Raw genomic sequence first — 23,276 nt, 5'->3', positions numbered from 1 at the left:
TTTCGCTAAACCCGCAATAACCTCTGCTAAACACATGTATGTGACTGATAAAATAAAGAGAATAACAATGTTCTATTTCACACCAAGGTTTGGTGGTTATCGAGGGGGGGTTTTGGAAAGATTTTTTGCGTTGAAAGTGGATCTCTTGTCATTCAAAATGGGTGTGAAAAAACGGACTTGGTGTCGGACTTGTGTCTCCATGCCTCTGTAACAGACATATTTGGGAAACTGAACCAAAGCATGCAGGGATAATACAAAAACATACAGATGAGTGACCGAATCAGTGGATTTAGAGGAAATAATAATTGTTGGATAGAGTCTTTCAAAAGCGAACCATGTCCCCTTTCCGCGGCTGTGCATGTTTATTGACAGAAAACAGTATGATTAAGTGTCCCACACAACTGATGACTTCTCACCTCTAACGCTCAGAGGAGCAGTTTGGGACATACTTCCCAATTTGTTTGACTGTGATCCTGGCTCAGTTGACATGCCGGTAAGCGAAATCGTGAAGTGGGCACGACAAAGCCTATTCCCCCTCAGGAAACTAAAAAGATTTGGCATGGGTCCTGAGAATCTCAAAAGGTTCTCCAGCTGCAACATCAAGAGCATCTTGACCGGTTGCATCACTGCCTGGTACGGCAATTGCTTGGCCTCCAACCTTTTTTTCGCACTATTGGTTAGAGCCTGTAGGTAAGCATTTCACTGTAACGTCTACACTTGTTGTTTTCGGCGCACATGACAAATAAACGTTGATTTGATTTGAATCGAACAGCTGATCGAATGCATTCAAATTATGTGCGACTGACGACCACGCCCCCTGACTTTGAGAAGTTCTGACGTAACATGCATCAAGCACACCGATCTCATTAGTGGTGGTGAGACAAGATTCTGTACATTATGTCAGGCTAATTTTCAAATTGACTGTCATAGCCCAACATTTAAAGTATGTGATAGTGAGTTGAGAAAACAATCAGAAATTCTGTTGTTTTTCAATTGACTGTTATAGCCCCAAATAAAAAAATGTTAACATTGGCTATTAATTACATAATTGTTTTCACATGGTTGGGGTCACAACAATTTTCCGATTTCAAACTGGGGTCGTAGGCCAAAAACGTTTGGGAATCCCTGAGTTAATACAATGTTTTTACTAAAATAATAACAGTGTTATTACACAGGAATAGAGAGCAATATCATTGTTTTCCTAAAGTTTGCATTTGCAAAATATGTCACATGGATTTTTACAATGGTAGAAACTCTCTCCAACCAATGCTTACAACAATTGTATGCTTTTAAATCCATGACGGGGAGTGTGCAAGTACACACTTCTGGAAAAGAGTGCCTGAAGCACAACTTTGTCATGTACCTTCATGAAGTTGATTATTCCCTCCCTGTTGTCCCTGTTACTGTTTCATTCATTCATTGATTCATTCATTTACTCTGTCATGTACCTTCTTGGGATTGATTATTCCTCCCCTAGAGTGCCTGTCATTGTTAATTCATTCATTTATTATTTAATGAATTAATGAATTTATTCATTCACTCTGTATACCTTCTTGAGGCTGATGATTCCCTCTCTGGTGTCTCTGTCTGTGGCGATGGAGAACATGGCTGCTCCTTCTGAGTTGATGATGCTGTACTTGATCGCTGCGTTTACGCCAAGGTCCTCATCATTGGCTTTAATCTTCCCTACTGGCTTGCCCACCTGGGCTGATTCAGGGACGTACAACTGGTAATTTTCTGTGGATCATGAACATAACAATACAGACATTGTTTGCATCTCAAATGGCACCATATTCCTTAGAGTGTACTAAATAGGGAATAGGGTGGCATTTGGGACAAAGGCTAAGAAACAGCTGAGCATCACTAGTTGGTGCCATATTTTGGGTGGATTTTCCAAAAGATGATGTATTTTACCTGTGTCACCCTGATTTGACTTCACAGAATGCAATTGTTACTAAATACCTTTTGATATCAAGTCAGATTGCTTGAATCAACATTTAGAGCTACAATGTGAGGGCACTTGAATAGAATTTACTTTAACTTGGACTCTAAAAGAGATGTGATTATTGAACTATAATTTTACAGTATTGATGGTCAGTGTTCCTACATATTTATTCAGCCAGCATGGCATTTGATGAGATAGATTTTGAGATCAAATGTCATATCAATATATGATTATTATTACATAGGATAGATAATAATATATATAAAATCAGGATTCACAATTGGTAAGGTTTTACTCAATGCTATACTCATCTAACTAATGTATGTTGAACATCTGTTAATTATTAAGGATTGGGCTCCTGACAGTCAATTAAAGCTGTTTAGTATTTCTGTAATTAAGCTCAATCCATTTGAGTGAGGAGGAGTGTATTTCGATTCTTTAATAGATATATGAGAAATCTCCATTTGTAATTGGCTAAACATACTCTCAAATTGACATTGTGCCAGTCACGTGACATATCTGAGAAGCACTGCTGTTTATTAAACAAAGGAATTAGTATTTAGCAGAAATAGACAGTCGATTTCTTAGATACTGTAAAGCCATTTTTAAAATCACGTTCCAAGTGATATGGAGTAACTGGGCAACGTTCTGTAAATGGTGTGAAACGTTGCTGACATAAATTCTACGAATAAAACTGACTTGATTCCTTATTCCACATGTCAGAGAGGTATCTTATGTTCTTTCTCTCTGAACACTCTACAACGTTTGACTGCTGAAGGCAACCCTGGTGTCTGTACAGTACTCACTTTGTGGGAACTTGGGTGGGTTGTCGTTGACGTCGGTGAGGGTGATGTTGATGGTGGTGGATCCAGAGAGTCCTCCAACCGATCCTGCCATGTCTTTGGCTTGAATGACTACAGCATAGTGTTCCCTCGCCTCCCGGTCCATGTTGGCTAAGGCCGTCCTGATGACTCCTGGACAGGGGGGGAAGAATATAAATAATAGGAGAGTACCAATGTTACTACACACTTAAAAATAAAGGTGGAAGTTGTAAACAAATAAGGTTCTTGAGAACTATTCCATAGGGGAACCATTTTAGTCTCTCTGAAGAACCATAAATGGGATGGTTCTTTGAATAACCACACAAAAATCCCAAACCAGAAATGTTTCAGCCCTTGAGGATCTGAATTGAATAGCCTTGCTGTAGGTTTTTAACCCATTCAAATTAATTTTAGAGTTAGCAGTACTACCCATGACTGTGTTTCCTGGTGATGGAGACATGGTTGTTGTATTCTTTGAGCCTTCACCAAGTGAGGTCCTAGGTGAATATGTTGTCATTAAAATGTAATTATTTAAGACAATACAAAACCTGTGTGGTTCAGTTGGTAGAGCATGGAGTTTCCATCACCAGAGTTGTGGGATTGATTCCCACGGGGGACCAGTATGAACATGTATGCACTCACTACTGTCATATGTTCTAGTGTCTACCAAATTACAACATATTTTTTTACATGTTTCATAAGGCCTTCTTTCGAGGGTCTAGTTTTACCCTAATACAGTGAGCTGACAGTGAGCTGACTTGCAGGCCTCATCAGGCCTGCAAGTCACATTATGCTGGCTTGCAAAGTGATGTGTAATTTCTATTGGAATCCAGACAGAATGGGGATTTCCATCATTTTGAATTTGTATTCACCTGCAACCTGTATTCAGAATGACTGTCAGGGTTGGGAAGACTTAGATATGAGACTACCTAACCCATTCACATCCTTGTACTATACAGTGGCTTCAGAAAGTATTCAGACCCCAACACTTTTTCCACATTTCCTTAAGTTCCAGCCTTCTAAAATGTGTTCAATAAATCATCCTCAGCAATCTACACACAATACCCATAATGACAAAGCAAAATACATGGAAATACCTTAATTACATGAGTATTCAGACCCTTTGCTATGAGACTCGAAATTGAGCTCAGGTCCATCCTGTTTCCATTGATCGTCCTTGAGATGTTTGTAAAATTTGATTGGAGTCCACCTGTGGTAAATTCAATTGATTGGACATGATTTGGAAAGTCACACACCTGCCTACATAACGCCCTACAGTTGAGTATGCATGTCAGAGCAAAAACCAAGCCATGAGGTCAAAGAAATTCTCTGTAGAGCTCAAAGACAGGTTGTATCGAGACAAAGATCTGGAGAAGAGTACCAAAAAATATCTGCAGCATTGAAGGTCCCCAAGAACACAGTGGCCTCCATCATTCTTAAACGGAAGAAGTTTGGAACCAGTTTGGAACCACCAAGATTCTTCATAGAGCTGGTCACCCGGCCAAACTGAGCAATCGGAGGAGAAGGGCCTTGGCCAGGAAGGTCACCAAGAACCCGATGGTCACTCTGACAGAGCTTCAGAGTCCATCTGTGGAGATCGGAAAACCTTCCAGAAGGACAACCATCTCTGCAGCACTCCACCAATCAGGCTTTTATGGTAGATTGGCCAGACGGAAGCCACTCCTCAGTAAAAGGCACATGACAGCCCGTTTGGAGTTTGCCAAAAGGCACCTAAAGACTCTCAGACCATGAGAAACAAGATTCTTTGGTCCGATGAAACCAAGATTGAACTCTTTGGCCTCATCATCGAATCCAAGATGGCGTAGCAGTCAGACGTCTTGTCATGTCGTGTCCCTTGTATATATCGTTTTTTTTAAACATATTTTTCTTCGCATATCTTTTAAAACATTTTGCTAAACCTCAACTTCTAAATACTCTCCTGCAACCCGCCTCACCCAATGTAGCTATTTTTTCTAAAGTATTTATATTTACTTCGGATCCGGAACCCCTCAACTGAAGCTAGCCAGCTAACTACCAGCTATCACTACCAGCAAACCATTGCTAGCGGTCTTCAGCTAACCGGTCATCAGCTATAACCTTTAGCTCGGAAAGCTCTCACCAGTTCGAACAACGCGACTCTAACCAGAGCATAAAGGACCTATTATTTTTTTATCCCCGGATTCCCACCGGATTCCGACCGCAAACAGAACATTTTCAGCTGGATCTTCACAACTAGCTAACTAGCTAATCGCAACCCCGGATGATTACTCCTGGCTCGCGTTTCCACCCACTTAGCTTGAAGCTAGCCCGGCCAGAGCTCCTGTGCTACCTCCGAAGCATACTCCTGGGCTACATTATCCGGACCCACGACCGGTCAATCGATGTCACCGCATGAAGAGGCATAAACAGACTCACCCCATCGCGACGCCCCACAAAGGCTAACTTTCTAGCCCTTGCTATCTCCTTGCTTGCTAATTCAGCCTGCTAACTGCTAGCTTGTTTAGCCCCGGTCCGCTAACTGCTACCTTGTTTAGCACCGGTCCGCTAACTGCTACCTTGTTTAGCCCCGGTCTACTAACTGTTAGCTTGTTAGCACAGGCCTGCTAACCGTCTGAATCGCCGCGTCCCAAACACTCACTGGACCCATATTTACTTTCAATCTCTTTTCGATTTTTAATTTGTTTATACCTTCCGGTAACCTGCCTCACCCAATGATATACGGAATTGCTATTATTTTTTATTTTTAGAACACACTCAAGAACCTCCAGAAGCTAACCAGCTAACTAGCTACAAGCTATTTAGTCATTGTTAGCCACTGCTAGCGGCTTTTTTTTTTGGCACAGCCAGCCATCTTTTTTTACCTGGATAATACTTGCCAGTGCAGCTTCCCTGCCCCATCCACCGCTGCCCCCTGGACACTGATCACTTGGCTACATAGCTGATGCATGCTGGACTGTCCATTAATCACGGTAGTCCATTCTGCTCGTTTATGTTTTATCTGTCGGCCCCAGCCGCACTCAGGCTCTGTGTGTAGTTAATCCGACCCTCCCTGCCTAGTCAACGCCATTTTACCTGCTGTTGTTGTGCTAGCTGATTAGCTGTTGTTGTCTCACCTACTGTTTTAGCTACTGTTTTAGCTAGCTCTCCCAATTCAACACCTGTGATTACTGTATGCCTCGCTGTATGTCTCTCTCAAATGTCAATATGCCTTGTATACTGTTGTTCAGGTTAGTTATCATTGTTTTAGTTTACAATGGAGCCCCTAGTTCCACTCTTCATACCCCTGATACCTCCTTTGTCCCACCTCCCACACATGCGGTGACCTCACCCATTACAACCAGCATGTCCAGTGATACAACCTCTCTCATCATCACCCAGTGCCTGGGTTTACCTCCGCTGTACCCGCACCCCACCATACCCCTGTCTGCGCATTATGCCCTGAATATATTCTACTCTACCATGCCCAGAAATCTGCTCCTTTTATTCTCTGTCCCCAACGCTCTAGGTGACCAGTTTTAATAGCCTTTAGCCGCACCCTCATTCTACTCCTCCTCTGTTCCGCGAGTGATGTGGAGGTAAACCCAGGCCCTGCATGTTCCCAGGCACCCTCATTTGTTGACTTCTGTGATCGAAAAAGCCTTGGTTTCATGCATGTCAACATCAGAAACCTCCTCCCTAAGTTTGTTTTACTCACTGCTTTAGCACACTCTGCTAACCCTGATGTCCTTGCCGTGTCTAAATCCTGGCTCAGGAAGGCCACCAAAAATTCTGAGATTTCCATACCCAACTATAACATTTTCCGTCAAGATAGAACTGCCAAAGGGGGAGGAGTTGCAGTCTACTGCAGAGATAGCCTGCAAAGTAATGTCATACTTTCCAGGTCCATACCCAAACAGTTCAAACTACTAATTTTGAAAATTACTCTCTCCAGAAATAAGACTTTCACTGTTGCCGCCTGCTACTGATCACTGCTGCTACTGCTCACTGATCATCCCTAAAGCCAACACCTCATTTGGCCGCCTTTCGTTCCAATTCTCTGCTGCCTGTGACTGGAACGAATTGCAAAAATCGCTGAAGTTGGAGACTTTTATCTCCCTCACCAACTTCAAACATCTGCTATCTGAGCAGCTAACCGATCGCTGCAGCTGTACATAGTCTATCGGTAAATAGCCCACCCATTTTTACCAACCTCATCCCCATACTGTTTTTATTTATTTACTTTTCTGCTCTTTTGCACACCAATATCTCTACCTGTACATGACCATCTGATAATTTATCACTCCAGTGTAATTATTCGCCTACCTCCTCTTGCCTTTTGCACACAATGTATATAGACCCCTTTATTTCTACTGTGTTATTGACTTGTTAATTGTTTACTCCATGTGTAACTCTGTGTTGTCTGTTCACACTGCTATGCTTTATCTTGGCCAGGTCGCAGCTGCAAATGAGATCTTGTTCTCAACTAGCCTACCTGGTTAAATAAAGGTGAAATTTAAAAAATTATAATAATAATTCCAAGCATCACGTCTGGGGGAAGCCTGGCATTATCCCTATGATGAAGCATGGTGGTGGCTGTGCAACAACGCTCCTCATCCAACATGACAAAGCTTGAGGGGATCTGCAGAGAAGAATGAAACTCCCCAAATACAGGTATACCAAGCTTTTAATGTCATACCCAAGAAGACTCGAGGCTGTAATTGCTGCCAAAGGTGCTTCAACAAAAGTCAAGGTCTGAATACTCATGTAATATTTAAGTTTTTTATATTTAATAAATTAGAAAAAAAATCTAAAATCCTGCTTTTACTTTGTCATTATGGGGTATTGTGTCTTTATTGATGAGGGAAAAATGAATTCATCTATTTTAGGATAAGGCTGTAGCCTAACATAGAGTGGAAAAAGTCAAAGGGTCTGAATACTTTCCGAATGCACAATATTTAGAGCAATATCAAAATGCACCATTGAACAAATTCGGTTTTGGTGTGAATGAAATTTGGTGCCAGCATAGTACAAGTGTCTAGACAGGTCACATTGACATTTTAAGATTGACACAGAAAGTATGATAGATAATAACAATCAAAGTTGGGATTTTGAGAAAATGTTCAAATATCATTACAATAGTTTAACGTCATATAGCATTGTTATTTGACTTGTTCTATGCTCAAATATGCCAAATGTATGATTCATCTGGTTGTTGTTTTTGAAGTGTTTAGTACTACATGTGTACAAACACACCACAGACACACGCGGGTGTGTGTTGATTTCTGTGATATGTGTGTACACACACGTGTGCTTGTGGGAGAGAATGAATGGAGAATGCAGTAGCTGGCCTCACTTGCCATTGAAATATTAGATTTGCTTATGCTGTACACAAATCAAATCATATTTTATTGACCACATACACATATTTAGTAGATGTTATTGCAGGTGTAGGGAAATGCTTGTGTTCCTAGGTCCAACAGTGTAGTAGTATCTAACAATTCACAACAATACAGACAAATCTAATAGTAAAATAATGGATTTAAGAAATGTTTATATATTGGACTAGCATTGTCGGAGTAGCAATGTCTAAAATACAGCAGAATACAGGATATACATATGAAATGAATAAAGCGGTATGTAAACATTATTAAAGTGACTTGTGTTCCATTATTAAAGTGGCTAGTGATTCCAAGTCTATGTATATAGGGCAGCAGCCTCTAAGGTGCAGGATTACATAACCGGGTGGAAGCCGGCTAGTTATGGCCTCGAGTTAGAAGCTTTTTTTCAGTCTCTCTGTCCCAGCTTTTAATGCACCTGTCCTGACATTGCGTTTTAGATGATAACGGGATGAACAGGCCATGGCTCGGGTGGTTGATGTCTTTGATGATCTTTTTGTCCTTCCTGTGATATTGGGTGCTGTAGGTGTCCCGAGGACAGGTAGTTTGCCTCCGGTGATGCGTTGGGCACCACTCTTTGGCAAGCCCTGTGGTTTCAGAAGATGCAGGTGCCATACCAGGCAATGATACAGCCCAACAGGATGCTCTCAATTGTGCATCTGTAAAAGTTTTAGTGGTCAAGACACATTTCTTCAATCTCCTGAGAATAAAGAGGCACTGTTGCACATTCTCCTCCACACTGTCTGTGTGGGTAGACCATTTCCGATCATCATTGATGTGTACGCCGAGGAACTTGAAGCTTTCCACCTTCTCCACTACGGTCCTGTCGATGTGGATAGGGGCATGCTCCCTATGCTGTTTCCTGAAGTCCAGAATCAGTTGCTTTGTTTTTGTGATGTTATTTTCCTGGCACCACTCAAACAGGGCCATCGTCTCGTCATTGTTGGTAATCAGTCTTCAAACTTGATAAGGCGTGAGTGGCCACAGTCATGGGTGAACAGGAATTGGGCTGAGCATGCACCCTTGTGGGGCCCATGTGTTGAGGATAAGCAAATTAGAGGTGTTGTTTCCTACCTTCGCCACCTGGGGGCGGCCCTTCAGGAAGTCCAGGACCCAGTTGCACAGGGCTAATGTTCCGACCCAGGGCCCCAGGCTTAATGATGAGCTTTGAGTGTACTATGGTGTTGAATGCTGAGCTATGTATGGGTATGTTACAGTCCCTGATGTATCTCTGGATGGAGCTCCTAGCCTTGAGCTTGTCCAATTTTTGTCCAGGGACAGAACATTAGCAAGTAATATACTTGGAAACGGTGGATGGTGTACACGCCTAGAAGTCCACTCCGAACACCTCTTCTTCACCGGCGGCATCTTGGATCAGCCTCTGAGATGAGTTCCATTGCTCCAGGAGATACGAACATGCTGGTGAGTTACCGACATTCTGATACCCAAAAGTTATTTCTGGCTGTATGTAATAACACAAAAAACTGTTCTGGGCTAATGATGTAAGAAATATATATATGCCTTGATTACAGATTTGAGGAATAACATGACAAGGGTTTAACTCATTACTGGAGCAATTCCGCGAACCATCTATTGGGCAGCAAGCCACAATGAAAACCTCTAGAACGCTCTGTAACCCCGCCACCAGTGGTGCTTTTCCCCAGACCCCGGCTTGGAGGTTGGAGTCTGTTTGATTGAGTGTATGGACAGGTGTCTTTTATACAGGTAACGAGTTCAAACAGGTGCAGTTAATACAGGTAATGAGTGGAGAACAGGAGGGCTTCTTAAATAAAAACTAACAGGTCTGTGAGAGCCAGAATTCTTACTGGTTGGTAGGTGATCAAATACTTATGTCATGCAATAAAATGCTAATTAATTACTTAAAAATCATACAATGTGATTTTCTGGATTTTTGTTTTCGATTCCGTCTCTCTCAGTTGAAGTGTACCTATGATAAAAATTACAGACCTCTACATGCTTTGTAAGTAGGAAAACCTGCAAAATCGGCAGTGTTTCAAATACTTGTTCTCCCCACTGTATATGTTTTCCCTTTCATCTGTGTCTGCTAGTTACTAGCTAGCGAGGGCTTGAGCCAGCATGGAACAAAAGGGGGGGAGGGTCATTCAAAACTCTGACACAGTTGTCATGTCAACACATCCGTCAGTGCTGCTGTGAAATGCATCACTAAAGACGTCAAATGAGAGATGTATAAGAAGAAATGTACATCGTTGATGCTATTTTAAATGATTGAGGAGCTTTGTGTATCAGCGCATTTGCTTGAGATGATTTTATGGCAACACTGCTCACTGCATCCAAGTTGCTTGACATAGGCGTTACAAAGAACTATCAGTCAAAGTGAGCTCATGAATATATGCTCCCCGCCCAATCAACCAGTCTTTTCAAACTTCCTTGTAGTTTGCCATGAGAGAAACATGTATTTTTGTAAAATGTTAAGCATGATATTTTGGTCACTCAAAAGGCTATTTTATATGGGAATCAGATTGACTGTTCGGGACCTTTAAGGCCTTTAGAAGTGTAAGTGATATAAAACACAAATAATAAATGAATGTGGTGTCATGTATGTAAAGACTTTACCTAGCAGCCAACCTGCTTGCACCAATCCCTTGTAATTATAGTAAAATACTGTGAAATAAAAACCCCTCCCCTCAATGAATCTCATCCATCCATCCATTCCAATTATAGTAGCATTTACTTTTCTAGAGTATAATACAGTCAATTGTACAGTGTTGTACTGTGTGTCATTACACGGTACTTGCTTTGATAATGTATTTATATTACAGTAGGTCTATTGTAATAAAAATAAATATTTGCCACGAGCTGCCTGCAAGCTACTGTTAAATTCACGGCAACCCCTTTATACATGGTGGTAAAAGAGTCTGACCCTGGGCTCTTTACTTTACAGTAACTGATAATTCAATTTTAGGAAATAGATTCTGAAGGGAGGAAGTTATGGTGTGGAAGTCTTTGAGTTAATATGGCATTACTGTCTAGGATGGAATTTGGATTCTCACAAGAGCCTTGTTAAAAATAATCATACAGTTTGACAGTTTAAGATGCATTCATAATAATAGGCTGCTCCAATATCCTTACGATCTTGATTCTTATTTCATTGCCAAGGTTAGCTTCTCCACTATTCATTATATTTCAAATGACTATGCAACCTTTGTAGGACAGAGAATGCAACCTTCCTGAAATAACCCATTCAATCATGCTTATCACTATGATGACGCAGGAATTAGCACCATGATATTTTTATTATTTATTATTTCACCTTTATTTAAATAGGCATGTCAGTTAAGAACAGATTCTTATTTACAATGACGGCCAAACCCGGACGACACTGGGCCAATTGTGCGCTCCCCTATGGGACTCCCAATCACTTCCGGTTGTGATACAGCCTGGAATCAAACAAGGGTCTGTAGTGATGCCTCTAGGACTGAGATGAGGTGCCATAGATCTGGAGCCCCCCAAGTGGTGCAGTGGGTTACTCGGGTTAAACATAGGTATACTGCATCAAAGCATTGCATACTACAGTAAATATAGTATAAACGTAGGAAGGTAAGTTGTCACTACAAATAAAAAATGTGTTCTCAATGTAATGTTGAAGCTGTTGTACTATATTTAATTTTACACACATTGAAAAGAGTACATAATCTGTTCAACAAACTTCCATTTTAGTCCATTAGCAAACGTTCTAATCCAGAGTGATTTACAGGAACATTTTGGGATAAGTGCCTTGCTCAAGGGCACATCAACAGATGTTCTACCTAGTCAGCAAATGGATTTTAACCAGCAACCTTTTAGTTACTGGTTCAATGTACTTAGGCTACCTGCCGGCTAGGCTACCTGACATCCAGATTAGTGTGTGTGTGTGTGTGTGTGTGTGTGTGTGTGTGTGTGTGTGTGTGTGTGTGTGTGTGTGTGTGTGTGTGTGTGTGTGTGTGTGTGTGTGTGTGTGTGTGTGTGTGTGTGTGTTTGCGTCAGTGCATGCGTGCGTGTGCGTATTTCAAGTTTTATTAGTCATATGTATGGGATACGTATGATATACGGTACATCGTCCAACGAAATGCTTACTTGCAGGTTCCTTCTCCAAAATGCAATAACAATAAGAAATAATAAGACAAGAATACGAACATAACGTAAACGGCAGCAGAATATAATTATACATTTTAGCATAAGAATAATACAGGAAGGCACAATTTATAGTCCAATATTTACATGTGAATTGGGGAAGGGGGACAGGGGGAAAGTGTATGAATTGGGCAGTATAATAGTCTGGTAGCAGCAGTTGTGATGTGTGTAGCATGTGTGTGTGTGTGTGTGCACATGTTTGCTAAGGTGCGGAGAATCAGAGTTCAAGTCTTCAGCAGTCTGATGGCTTGAAGATACCACCAGGCTCAGAGACAGTTTTTATCAGACGTCATGCTCCGATACCGTCTGCCCAATGGTAAGGGAGAGAACAGCTCATGGCTGGGGTGTGTGGGGTCCTTTATGATGCCTCGTGTCTTCCTCAGACACCATTGAGTAAAGTCCCTAGAGAGGTGGGAGCACGATCCCAGGGGTGTGTTTGGCTGTCTTCACTACCCGCTGAAGGGCCTTGCAGTCATGGATGGAGCAACTCCCATACCAGGCCGTGATGCAACCAGTCAAAATGCTCTTGATTCTGCAGCGGTAGTATTTGTGTAGGGAACCCGGGGCAGTATGCCAAATTTTTTCAACCATCTTAGGAAGTAGAGACGCGGTTGCGCCCTCTTGACAAGAGTAATGGTCGTGGTGTTGGTCCATGACAAGTCCTCAGTGATGTGAATGCCGAGGAACTTATAAATCATGACACTCTCTACTGCAGTCCCGTTGATGTGGATAGGGGCATGTTCCCTCCTCTGCTTCCTGAAGTCAACAATCAACTCCTTTGTTTTGCTGACATTGAGGGAGAGGTTGTCATCACAATACCACAATGCCAGTTCACTTACCTCCTCCCTATGATCTGACTCGTCGTTTTTGGTTAGGCCTACAACCGTGGTGTCGTCAGCAAACTTGATGAAGTTGGTGTCGTGCAAAGCCACACAGACTTGTGAACAGTCCTACAGCAGAGGACAGAGGACACACCCCTGGGAGGCCCCTGTGTTAAGAGTCAGTGTGGAGGATGTGTGGTCTTTTCCGTTTGCCAATCCTCACAGCCTGTGGCCTGCCTGTCAGGAAGTCCAGGATCCAGTTGCAGAGGGTAATGTTCAGACCCAGGGCTCTGAGCTTGGAGTCAAGCTTGGAGGGAATAATAGTGTTGAATGCTGAACTGAAGTCGATGAACAGAATTATCACATAGGTGTTCCTCTTGTCCAGATGTGTTAAGGCTGTGTGAACAGCAATGGAAATGGAATCTTCCATTGATTTGTTGGAGCGGTTGGCAAATTGGAGTGGTTCCAGTGTACATGGCATGCTGGCCTTGATGTGGGGTGGGGTATGACCAGCCTCTTGAAGCACTTCATGATGATCCGGATGAGCGCGAAGGGGGGATAGTCGTTTGTGCATATACAGATGAAATCACATACTGTGTTTATGTGTGTGTGTGTGTGTGTGTGTGTGTGTGTGTGTGTGTGTGTGTGTGTGTGTGTGTGTGTGTGTGTGTGTGTGTGTGTGTGTGTGTGTGTGTGTGTGTGTGTGTGTGTGGGGGGTGGGGGGAGTTAAAGTGGCCCACTGTCTCGCCCCGCTGTACACTGAAACCAGATCAAGGACCTTGATTTACTATGTGTTGCCTGTTACCTCAGTTTTCATTCTCAATCTCTTTCTCGCTCTTGGTTTTCTGTTTCTCTCCCGGAGGCAAAACCCTAGAGCAACTGGTGAACTTGTGAACCTGTGTGTGAACTCTGTAACAGCAATCTACAGAACACAGCAGGGTCTCGCCTGTGATATAAAATCATTGATCAAGAAACGAAGTGGTTGCTACTGAAGAGGAGTGTGTCCTAGGTTATTTGAAATCACAGCTATCAACGACAAGGTTATAGAAAAGATAAGCAGTCATGTGTGATTTCATCACTACGAGGTCCCTTGAATAATATGTCAATCTGGAATTCAGTGACTATGTTTGCAGGATTAGGGTTGTTTACTTTTAACAATATCAGGAAGGTTCTAGGAGACGATCAGTAAATTCTTGGAGTAAAAGTGCAGTTTGTCTTGTTTTCCTTTTTCTTACTCAACCCCTTTTCTATGTACTTCTTCCTTGAGGGTAAAAATAATACTTGTTTACTTGGTAAGGTAGTCTCTGCGTGTGTAAAAATCCTCAAAGTAACAAACAAACAAAACAAAGGTTTACGTCTGGAAAGAGCGCATAACTAGTTACAATCTTCTCAGTTTCACGCCCACCGTTGCCATAAATCAAAATACATTAATGTGGAGAAGAAATGGGAAGCCGAAAGGCACCCACACAACAGACAGAGTTGCAATATTATGTGCATATCTAATGTAAGTATTTGCAATATGGTTTTACTATTCCTGAGCAAAATGTGCCTGTTTGATTTTGGTAGGACATAGACATTGTAACAATTTATTAATGACTTATCCATGATCACTATCTATCTGTTTGAATAGAAATAATGAAATGTTAATGAAAAATAGGCTGTTGCTTTCCATTACCAGTCCTGCTGGACATTGTTGATCGATAAAAAAAATGTATCCTCTTGTACTCTGATCGGATTCTAAGAGCAAAGCCATCTTAATATTCTAACTGTTTCAATGTTTCAAAAGAAAGGTGTTTCCATTACAATCCTGCCAGATATTGTTAATCTATAGATAAACCTTATTCCCTGTATCCTTATTCTATTGTATTCTTAGAATCCACTGATCATCCGTTGATCGGATTTTAAGAGCGAAGCCATATTTAGATTTTATCATGCACCAAAAAAAACAAGTTTGGACAAAAGAGGTCCTACTGATGTTTATTTTCATACAGCAATCCATTCTTTCTTCTCTTTTCAAGACGATGTTATAGGCAGAAAATAATCCAATCCAATTGCCTCGGGCAGAATAATCACTAGAAGTGGGTCAAGGAGCAATGCAGCCAACATTTTTACCATTCAATGGATATGGGAGGCTAGGTTAAATATTGCCTGTATCCCAAATGGCACCCTATTCTCTGTTTAGTGCACTACTTTAAAAAAAATATATATAAAAAATGCTGACAGCAAGTCTACCAGACATAACGAAAAAGACATTACAGGCAAAAATGTTAACCATTAACATATACATTACAAACATATACAGGAAACAATTAATTAGTCTCCCAGTCCATGTTGGCTAAGGCAGTCCTGATGACTCCTGGACAGGGGGAGAAGAATATAAATAATAGGAGAGTACCAATGTTACTACACACTTAAAAATAAAGGTGGAAGTTGTAAACAAATACGTTTCTTTGGAACGATTCCATAGGGGAACCATTTTAGGCTCTCTGAAGATCCATTAATGGGATGGTTCTTTGAATAACCACACAAAAATCCCAAACCAGAAATGTTTCAGCCCTTCAGGATCTGAATAAAATAGCCTTGCTGTAGGGGTTTAACCCATTCAAATTAATTTTAGAGTCAGCAGTACTACACATGACTGTGTTTCCTGGTGATGGAGACATGGTTGTTGTATTCTTTGAGCCTTCACCAACTGAGGTCCTAGGTGAATATGTTGTCATTAAAATGTAATTATTTAAGACAATACAAGACCTGTGTGGTTCAGGTGGTAGAGCATGGAGTTTCCATCACCAGAGTTTTTGGTTTGATTCCCACGGGGGACCAGTATGAACATGTATGCACTCACTACTGGCATTTGTTCTAGATAAGAGTGTACTAAATTACAATATATTTCATAAGGCCTTCTTTTGATGGTCTAGTTTTACCCTAATACAGTGGGCTGAAACTCATAGTTTATACAGTGTAACTTACAGTGTAAGTTGTATTGGAATCCAGACAGAATGGGGATTTCCATCATTTTGAATTTGTATTAACCCGCAACCTGTATTCAGAAAGTCTTCCCAACCCTGACAGTCAAAGACATGAGACTACCTAACCCATTCACATCCTTGTACTATATAGTATCTTCAGAAAGTATTCAGACCCTAAGACTTTTTCCACATTTTCTTAAGTTCCAGCCTAAAATTGATGTTCTCAGCAATCTACACACAATACCCATAATGACAGCAAAAAAAACAAAAAAAATGGAAATACCTTACTTACGTAAGTATTCAGACCCTTTGCTATGAGACTCGAAAATGAGATCAGGTCCATCCTGTTTCCAATGATCGTCCTTGAGATGTTTCTAAAACTTGATTGGAGTCCACCTGTGGTAAATTCAATTGATTGGACATGATTTGGAAAGTCATACACCTGACTGCATAATGCCCTACAGTTGACTGCATGTCAGAGCAAAAACCAAGCCATGAGGTCAAAGGAATTGTCCGTAGAGCTCTGAAAAAGGATTGTGTCGAGGCACAGATCTTGGGAAGGGTACCAAAACATCTCTGCAGCATTGAAGCTTCACTAACTTTATGCATCAGCTGTCAGAGCAGCTTACCAATTACTGCACCTGTACACAGCCCATCTGTAAATAGCCCACCCAAGTACCACATAATTTTTTTGCTCTTTTGCACCACAGTATCTCTACTTGCACATCATCATCTGCACATCTATTCACTCCAGTGTAATGCAAAATTGTAATTATTTTGCCACTATTGCAGATTTATTGCCTTATCTCCCTAATCTTACTACATTTGCACACACTGTACATAGCTTTTTTTCTATTGTGTTATTGACTGTATGTTTGTTTATCCCATGTGTAACTCTGTGTTGTTGTTTTTGTTGCACTGCTTTGCTTTATCTTGGCCAGGTCACAGTTGTAAATGAGAACTTGTTCTCAACTAGCCTACCTGGTTAAATAAAGGTAAAATACAAAAATACAAGCTTGTCATACCTGTATTTGGGGAGTTTCTCCCATTCTTCTCCGCAGATCCTCTCAAACTCAAGCATCTAATTTCAGGTCTCTCCAGAGATGTTTCATCGGGTTCAAGTCCGGGCTACAGCTGGGCCACTCAAGGACATTCAGAGACTTGTCCCAAAGTAACTCCTGCGTTGACTTGATGTGTTCTTAGGGTCGTTGTCCTGTTGGAAGTAAGGCAAGCTCTAGGAGGTCTTGGTGGTTCCAAACTTCTTACATTTAAGAGTGATGGAGGCCACTGAGTTCTTGGGGGGGTCTTCTTTTGCTTTTCTTTTTATTTCACCTTTATTTAACCAGGCAAGTCAGTTAAGAACAAACTCTTATGTTCAATGATGGCCTAGGAACAGTGGGTTGTTCAGGGGCAGAACGACAGATCTGTACCTTGTCAGCTAGCGTCATACCCACGAAAACTCGATTCTGTAATCGCTGCCAAAGGTTGCTTCAACGAAGTACTGAGAAAAGGGTCTGAATACTTAAGTAAATGTGATATTTCTGTAAATTAATAAAGTAGAAAAATGTTTTTTTTTCCTTTGTCATTATGGGGTATTGTGGGTAGATTGATGAGAAAATAACAATTTAATCAATTTTGTAACTTCAAATGTAAAATAGTGTATATACACTATATATATATATATATACACTTAGATATATATACACGTACACATATATTCACTTAGGTTGGAGTAATTAAATCTAGTTTTTTTACCACTCCACAAATTTCTTGTTAACAAACTATAGTTGTGGCAAGTCGATTGGGGCATCTACTTTGTTCATGACACAAGTCGTTTAGCCAACAATTGTTTACAGACATATTTTTTCACTTATAACTCACTGTATCACAATTCCAGTGGGTCAGAAGTTTACATACACTAAGTTGTGCCTTTAAACAGCTTGGAATATTCCAGAAAATTATGTCATGGCTTTAGAAGCTTCTGATAGGCTAATTGACATCATTTGAGGCAATTGGAGGTGTACCTTCGGATGTATTTCAAGACCTACCTTCAAACTCAGTGCCTCTGCTTGAAATTATGGGAGAATCAAAAGAAATCAGCCAAGACCTCAGAAAGAAAATTGTAGACCTCCACAAGTCTGGTTCATCCTTGGGAGCAATTTCCAATTTCATCTGTACAAACAATAGTATGCAAGTACAAACACCATGGGACCACGCAGCCGTCATACCGCTCAGGAAGGAGACGCATTCTGTCTCCTAGAGATGAACAAAATCAATACCAGAACAACAGCAAAGGACCTTGGCCATGATGACCATCGTTATGTTTGGAGGAAAAAGGGGGAGCTTGCAAGCTGAAGAACACCATCCCAACTGTGAAGCACGGATGTGGCAGCATCATGTTGTGAGGGTGCTTTGATGCAGGAAGGACTGGTTCACTTCACAAAATAGATGGATTAATGAGGAGGAAAATTATGTGGATATTTATTTTCCCAGGCAAGTAAGTTAAGAACACATTCTTATTTTCAATGACGGTGGGTTAACTGCCTTGTTCAGAGGCAGAACAGATTTGTACCTTGTCAGCTCGGGGATTAGATCTTGCACCTTTCAATTACTAGTCCAACGCACTAACCACTAGGCTATGCTGAAGCAACAGCTCAAGACATCAGTCAGGAAGTTAAAGCTTGGTCACAAATGGGTCTTCTAAATGGACAGTGACCCCAAGCACACTTCCAAAGTTGTAGCAAAATGGCTTAAGGACAACAAAGTCAAGGTATTGGAGTGGCCAATACAAATCCCTGACCTCAATCCTATAGAAAATGTGTTGGCATAACTGAAAAAGTGTGTGCGAACAAGGAGGCCTACAAAACCTGACTCCGTTACACCAGATCTGTCAGGAGGAATGGGACAAAATTCGCCCAACTTATTGTGGGAAGCTTGTGGAAGGCTTCCCAAAACGTTTGACCCAAGTTCAACAATTTAAAGCAATCCTACAAATACTAATTGAGTGTATGTAAACTTCTGACCCACTGGGAATGTGATTAAATAAATAAAAGCTGAAATAAATCATTCTCTCTACTTTTTTTCTGAAATTCAACATTCTTAAAATAATGTGGTGATCCAAACTGACCTAAGACAGGGAATTTTTACTAGGATTAAATGTTAGAAATTGTGAGAACTGAGTTTAAATGTATTTGGCAAAGGCGTATGTAAACTTCTGACTTCAACTGTGTGTGTATATATATATATATATATACTGCTCAAAAAAATAAAGGGAACACTAAATTAACACATCCTAGATCTGAATGAATGAAATATTCTTATTAAATACTTTTTTCTTTACATGGTTGAATGTGCTGACAACAAAATCACACAAAAATCACACAAATGTATCAACCCATGGAGGTCTGGATTTGGAGTCACACTCAAAATGAAAGTGGAAAACCACACGACAGGCTGATCCAACTTTGATGTAATGTCCTTAAAACAAGTCGAAATGAGGCTCAGTAGTGTGTGTGGCCTCCACGTGCCTGTATGACCTCCCTACCATGCCTGGGCATGCTCCTGATGAGGTGGCGGATGGTCTCCTGAGGGATCTCCTCCCAGACCTGGACTAAAGCATCCGCCAACTCCTGGAAAGTCTGTGGTGCAACGTGGAGTTGGTGGATGGAGCGAGACATGATGTCCCAGATGTGCTCAATTGGATTCAGGTCTGGGGAACGGGCGGGCCAGTCCATAGCATCAATAAACCCCTCTTGCAGGAACTGCTGACACACTCCAGCCACATGAGGTCTAGCATTGTCTTGCATTAGGAGGAACCCAGGGCCAACCGCACCAGCATATGGTCTCACAAGGGGTCTGAGGATCTCATCTCGGTACCTAATGGCAGTCAGGCTACCTCTGGCGTGGAAATGGAGGGCTGTGCGGCCCCCCAAAGAAATGCCACCCCACACCAAGACTGACGCACTGCCAAACCGGTCATGCTGGAGGATGTTGCAGGCAGCAGAACGTTCTCCACGGCGTCTCCAGACTGTCACGCCTGTCATGTGCTCAGTGTGAACCTGCTTTCATCTGTGAAGAGCACAGGGCGCCAGTGGCGAATTTGCCAATCTTGGTGTTCTCTGGCAAATGCCAAATGTCCTGCACGGTGTTGGGCTGTAAACACAACCCCCACCTGTGGACGTCGGGCCATCATACCACCATCATAGAGTCTGTTTCTGACCGTTTCAGCAGACACATGCACATTTGTGGCCTGCTGGAGGTCATTTCCCAGGGCTCCAGCAGTGCTCCTCCTGCTCCTCCTTGCACAAATGCGGAGGTAACGGTCCTGCTGCTGGGTTGTTGCCCTCCTACGGCCTCTTCCACGTCTCCTGATGTACTGGCCTGTCTCCTGGTAGCGCCTCCATGCTCTGGACACTACGCTGACAGACACAGCAAACCTTTTTGCCACAGCTCGCATTGATGTCCCATCCTGGATGAGCTGCAATACCTGAGCCACTTGTGTGGGTTGTAGACTCTGTCTCGTGCTACCACTAGAGTGAAAGCACCGCCAGCATTCAAAAGTGACCAAAACATCAGCCAGGAAGCATAGGAACTGAGAAGTGGTCTGTGGTTATCACCTGCAGAACCACTCTTTTATTTGGGGTGTTTTGCTAATTGCCTATAATTTCCACCTGTTCTCTATTCCATTTGCACAACAGCATATGAAATGTATTGTCAGTCATTGTTGCTTCCTAAGTGGACAGTTTGATTTCACAGAAGTGGGATTGACTTGGAGTTACATTGTGTTGTTTAAGTGTTCCCTTTATTTTTTTGAGCAGTGTATATCTATATATATATCTATATATATATATATATATATATATATATATATATATATATATATATATATATATAGTATATAAAAATACAATAGACACACATTTACACACACACAAAAATAAGAAACAAGTCAACGAAAGAATAATAATGTGTCGGTGTGTGTCATAGTGTGTGCTTGTAATTGTGCATTCATCAGTTACACAAACTTGGGCCCCGGTTAAAAGTAATGCACTAAATAGGGGATAGGTTGCCATTTGGGAGGCAGCCTCATCTGTCACCCAGGGGAACGGATCAAGTAGTCCAGTTGTCTGTGCTCTCTGATCTCCACTCTACCATAGCCTTCCATTTCAAAGAAAAGAGATAGACGGCTTTAAGCACACAATAGATAAGAGGATGCTGTGCTGGCGGGCCAGTAGCTTTGACTACCAGGGGCAGAATGCAGAAATAATTTATAGTCACAATGGCGAGGCCTTGTGTATGCCAAAGTATTAAGTCAAAGAGCCATTTTTCTGTATTTATTGCACAGGCTACCCTTGGTGGCATAACACACATTCAATACATTGGTAGCCCATCTTGTGAACTGTTCTAGATCATCTGGAATCTGGAAATAATGCAACCTTTCAAAATGTACAGCATGCATAGCTGGGTAAGCAAACTAGATAGGAAAGGAATGAATGTTTGATTTCACCTTCGCCCAGTACTTGTGCATGAAATAACCTTAACCTTTCCTGTTCATTCCTCTTCAAAAGTATCTCATGTTCTTATCCCTTACAGAAAAACCATATGAATTGTACATGTGATCTTATGTTAATGTTATAACAAGTATCATGTAAAAGCAACATGTGATGACATGAAACGACACGTGAAAAATTTGAGCATGTGAAATAAAAGTGGTATCTTGGGGATGGAAACTTCAACTTTAATGTTTGTCACATGTAAACTTGCAATTCCACATATGGGAGTTATTTTTTTTTACAAGGGATGTAATAAAATGGTATGGGGGTTTTAATAAATCTTCTTAGATGTAAAGTCCCCTGTTTAGCGGACCTGCGTGGTTCTGGTACCTGTTCCAACCGACATTTTCAGTTATAAATCGACCATAGATCGAAATGGCTTGCATTGAGTGGTAGCCCTGATTCTCACAGACACAGTAGTATATTTTCAATGAAATCTGAAACCAACTGAAGCCGGGATGTCCTTCCTTACCATTTGATTCGCTCTTTCGACTGTCCACCAATCCATGGCTGAACCCTACATCACAGCTACTGACAAAGGACATGCATGCAATCCTTACATCGTAGCACAGCAGGAGAGAATGGTTTCATCACAGTAGCAAATTCAGAGATCGATATATACTGCAGCTGTGAATATAAAATAATTAATGGATTTTTAAACTCTGTGATATGTTCACAGCAATGGGGGATGTTTTGATCAAGCGATTCTTCTCTAACACTAAACATACAAATATGTATTTTACAGTTATAAAGGAAGGTGAAATTGTATTATTATACTACATTTAGAAAGCATATGTCATTTCAAGCGTTACTCACACAGTTTTGTTGAATAGGAAATACATCATCAAATACTTGCATATTTCTATCATCTTTTTGCTGTGTAATTGAGCTTGTGTCCTCAAAAATGATTCCAGTGCAGCAATTTATAAAACATTTAACCAGAAGCGTTTGATTTTAACTTGGAGTATGCAGCATTGCTTTTCGATTACATTTAGTTACATTTAACTGTGAAAGTAAGTGGTACGCTGTTCAGCAAAAATAGTGTAAACATCTTTAAACTTCTTATGGCTGGGGGAAGTATTGAGTAGCTTGGATTAATAAGGTGCCCAGAGTAAACTGCCTCCTACTCAGGCCCAGTTGCTAATATATCCATATTATTAGTAGATTTGGATAGAAAACACTCTGAAGTTTCTAAAACTGTTTGAATGATGTCTGTAGGTATAACATAACTCATATGGCAGGCAAAACCTGAGAAACAATCCAACCAGGAAGTGGGAAATCTGAGGTTAGTAGATTTTCAAGTCACTGTCTATTGAATATAAAGTGTCTATGGGGTCATATTGCACTTCCTAAGGCTTCCACTAGATACAAACAGTCTTTAGAACCTTGTTTGAGTCTTCTACTGTGAAGGAGGGGGGAATGAGAGCTGATTGAGTCAGGGGTCTGCCAGAGTGGCATGAGCTGATCACGCGCGCTCACGTGAGAGCGACATGCGTTCCATTGCATTTCTACAGGCAAAGGAATTCTCCGGTTGAAACATTATTGAAGATGTATGATAAAAACATCCTAAAGATTGATTATATACTTCATTTGACATGTTTCAACAAACTGTAATATAACTTTTCGTCTGAACTTTCGCCT

At 41.3% G+C, this 23,276-nt stretch overlaps 1 protein-coding gene across 1 annotated transcript in view; it reads right to left on the bottom strand.

The window, feature by feature from the left end:
- LOC118361557 (cadherin-18-like) overlaps positions 1-23,276 on the bottom strand; it is a 215,768-nt gene that overhangs the window by 68,051 nt on the left and 124,441 nt on the right. The window contains exons 5-6 of the mRNA XM_035741579.2: positions 2,752-2,919; positions 1,550-1,737 (exon numbers count right to left, since the gene is read on the bottom strand). Of these exons, the coding sequence (XP_035597472.1) occupies positions 1,550-1,737; positions 2,752-2,919 (356 nt within the window). The remainder of the gene's footprint in view (positions 1-1,549; positions 1,738-2,751; positions 2,920-23,276) is intronic.

Source organism: Oncorhynchus keta, chromosome 28 (genome assembly GCF_023373465.1).
Source record: "Oncorhynchus keta strain PuntledgeMale-10-30-2019 chromosome 28, Oket_V2, whole genome shotgun sequence".
NCBI lineage: Eukaryota > Metazoa > Chordata > Actinopteri > Salmoniformes > Salmonidae > Oncorhynchus > Oncorhynchus keta.
The sequence above is the reverse complement of the archived record's forward strand: the minus strand, read 5'-3'. Positions and strand labels throughout refer to the sequence as shown.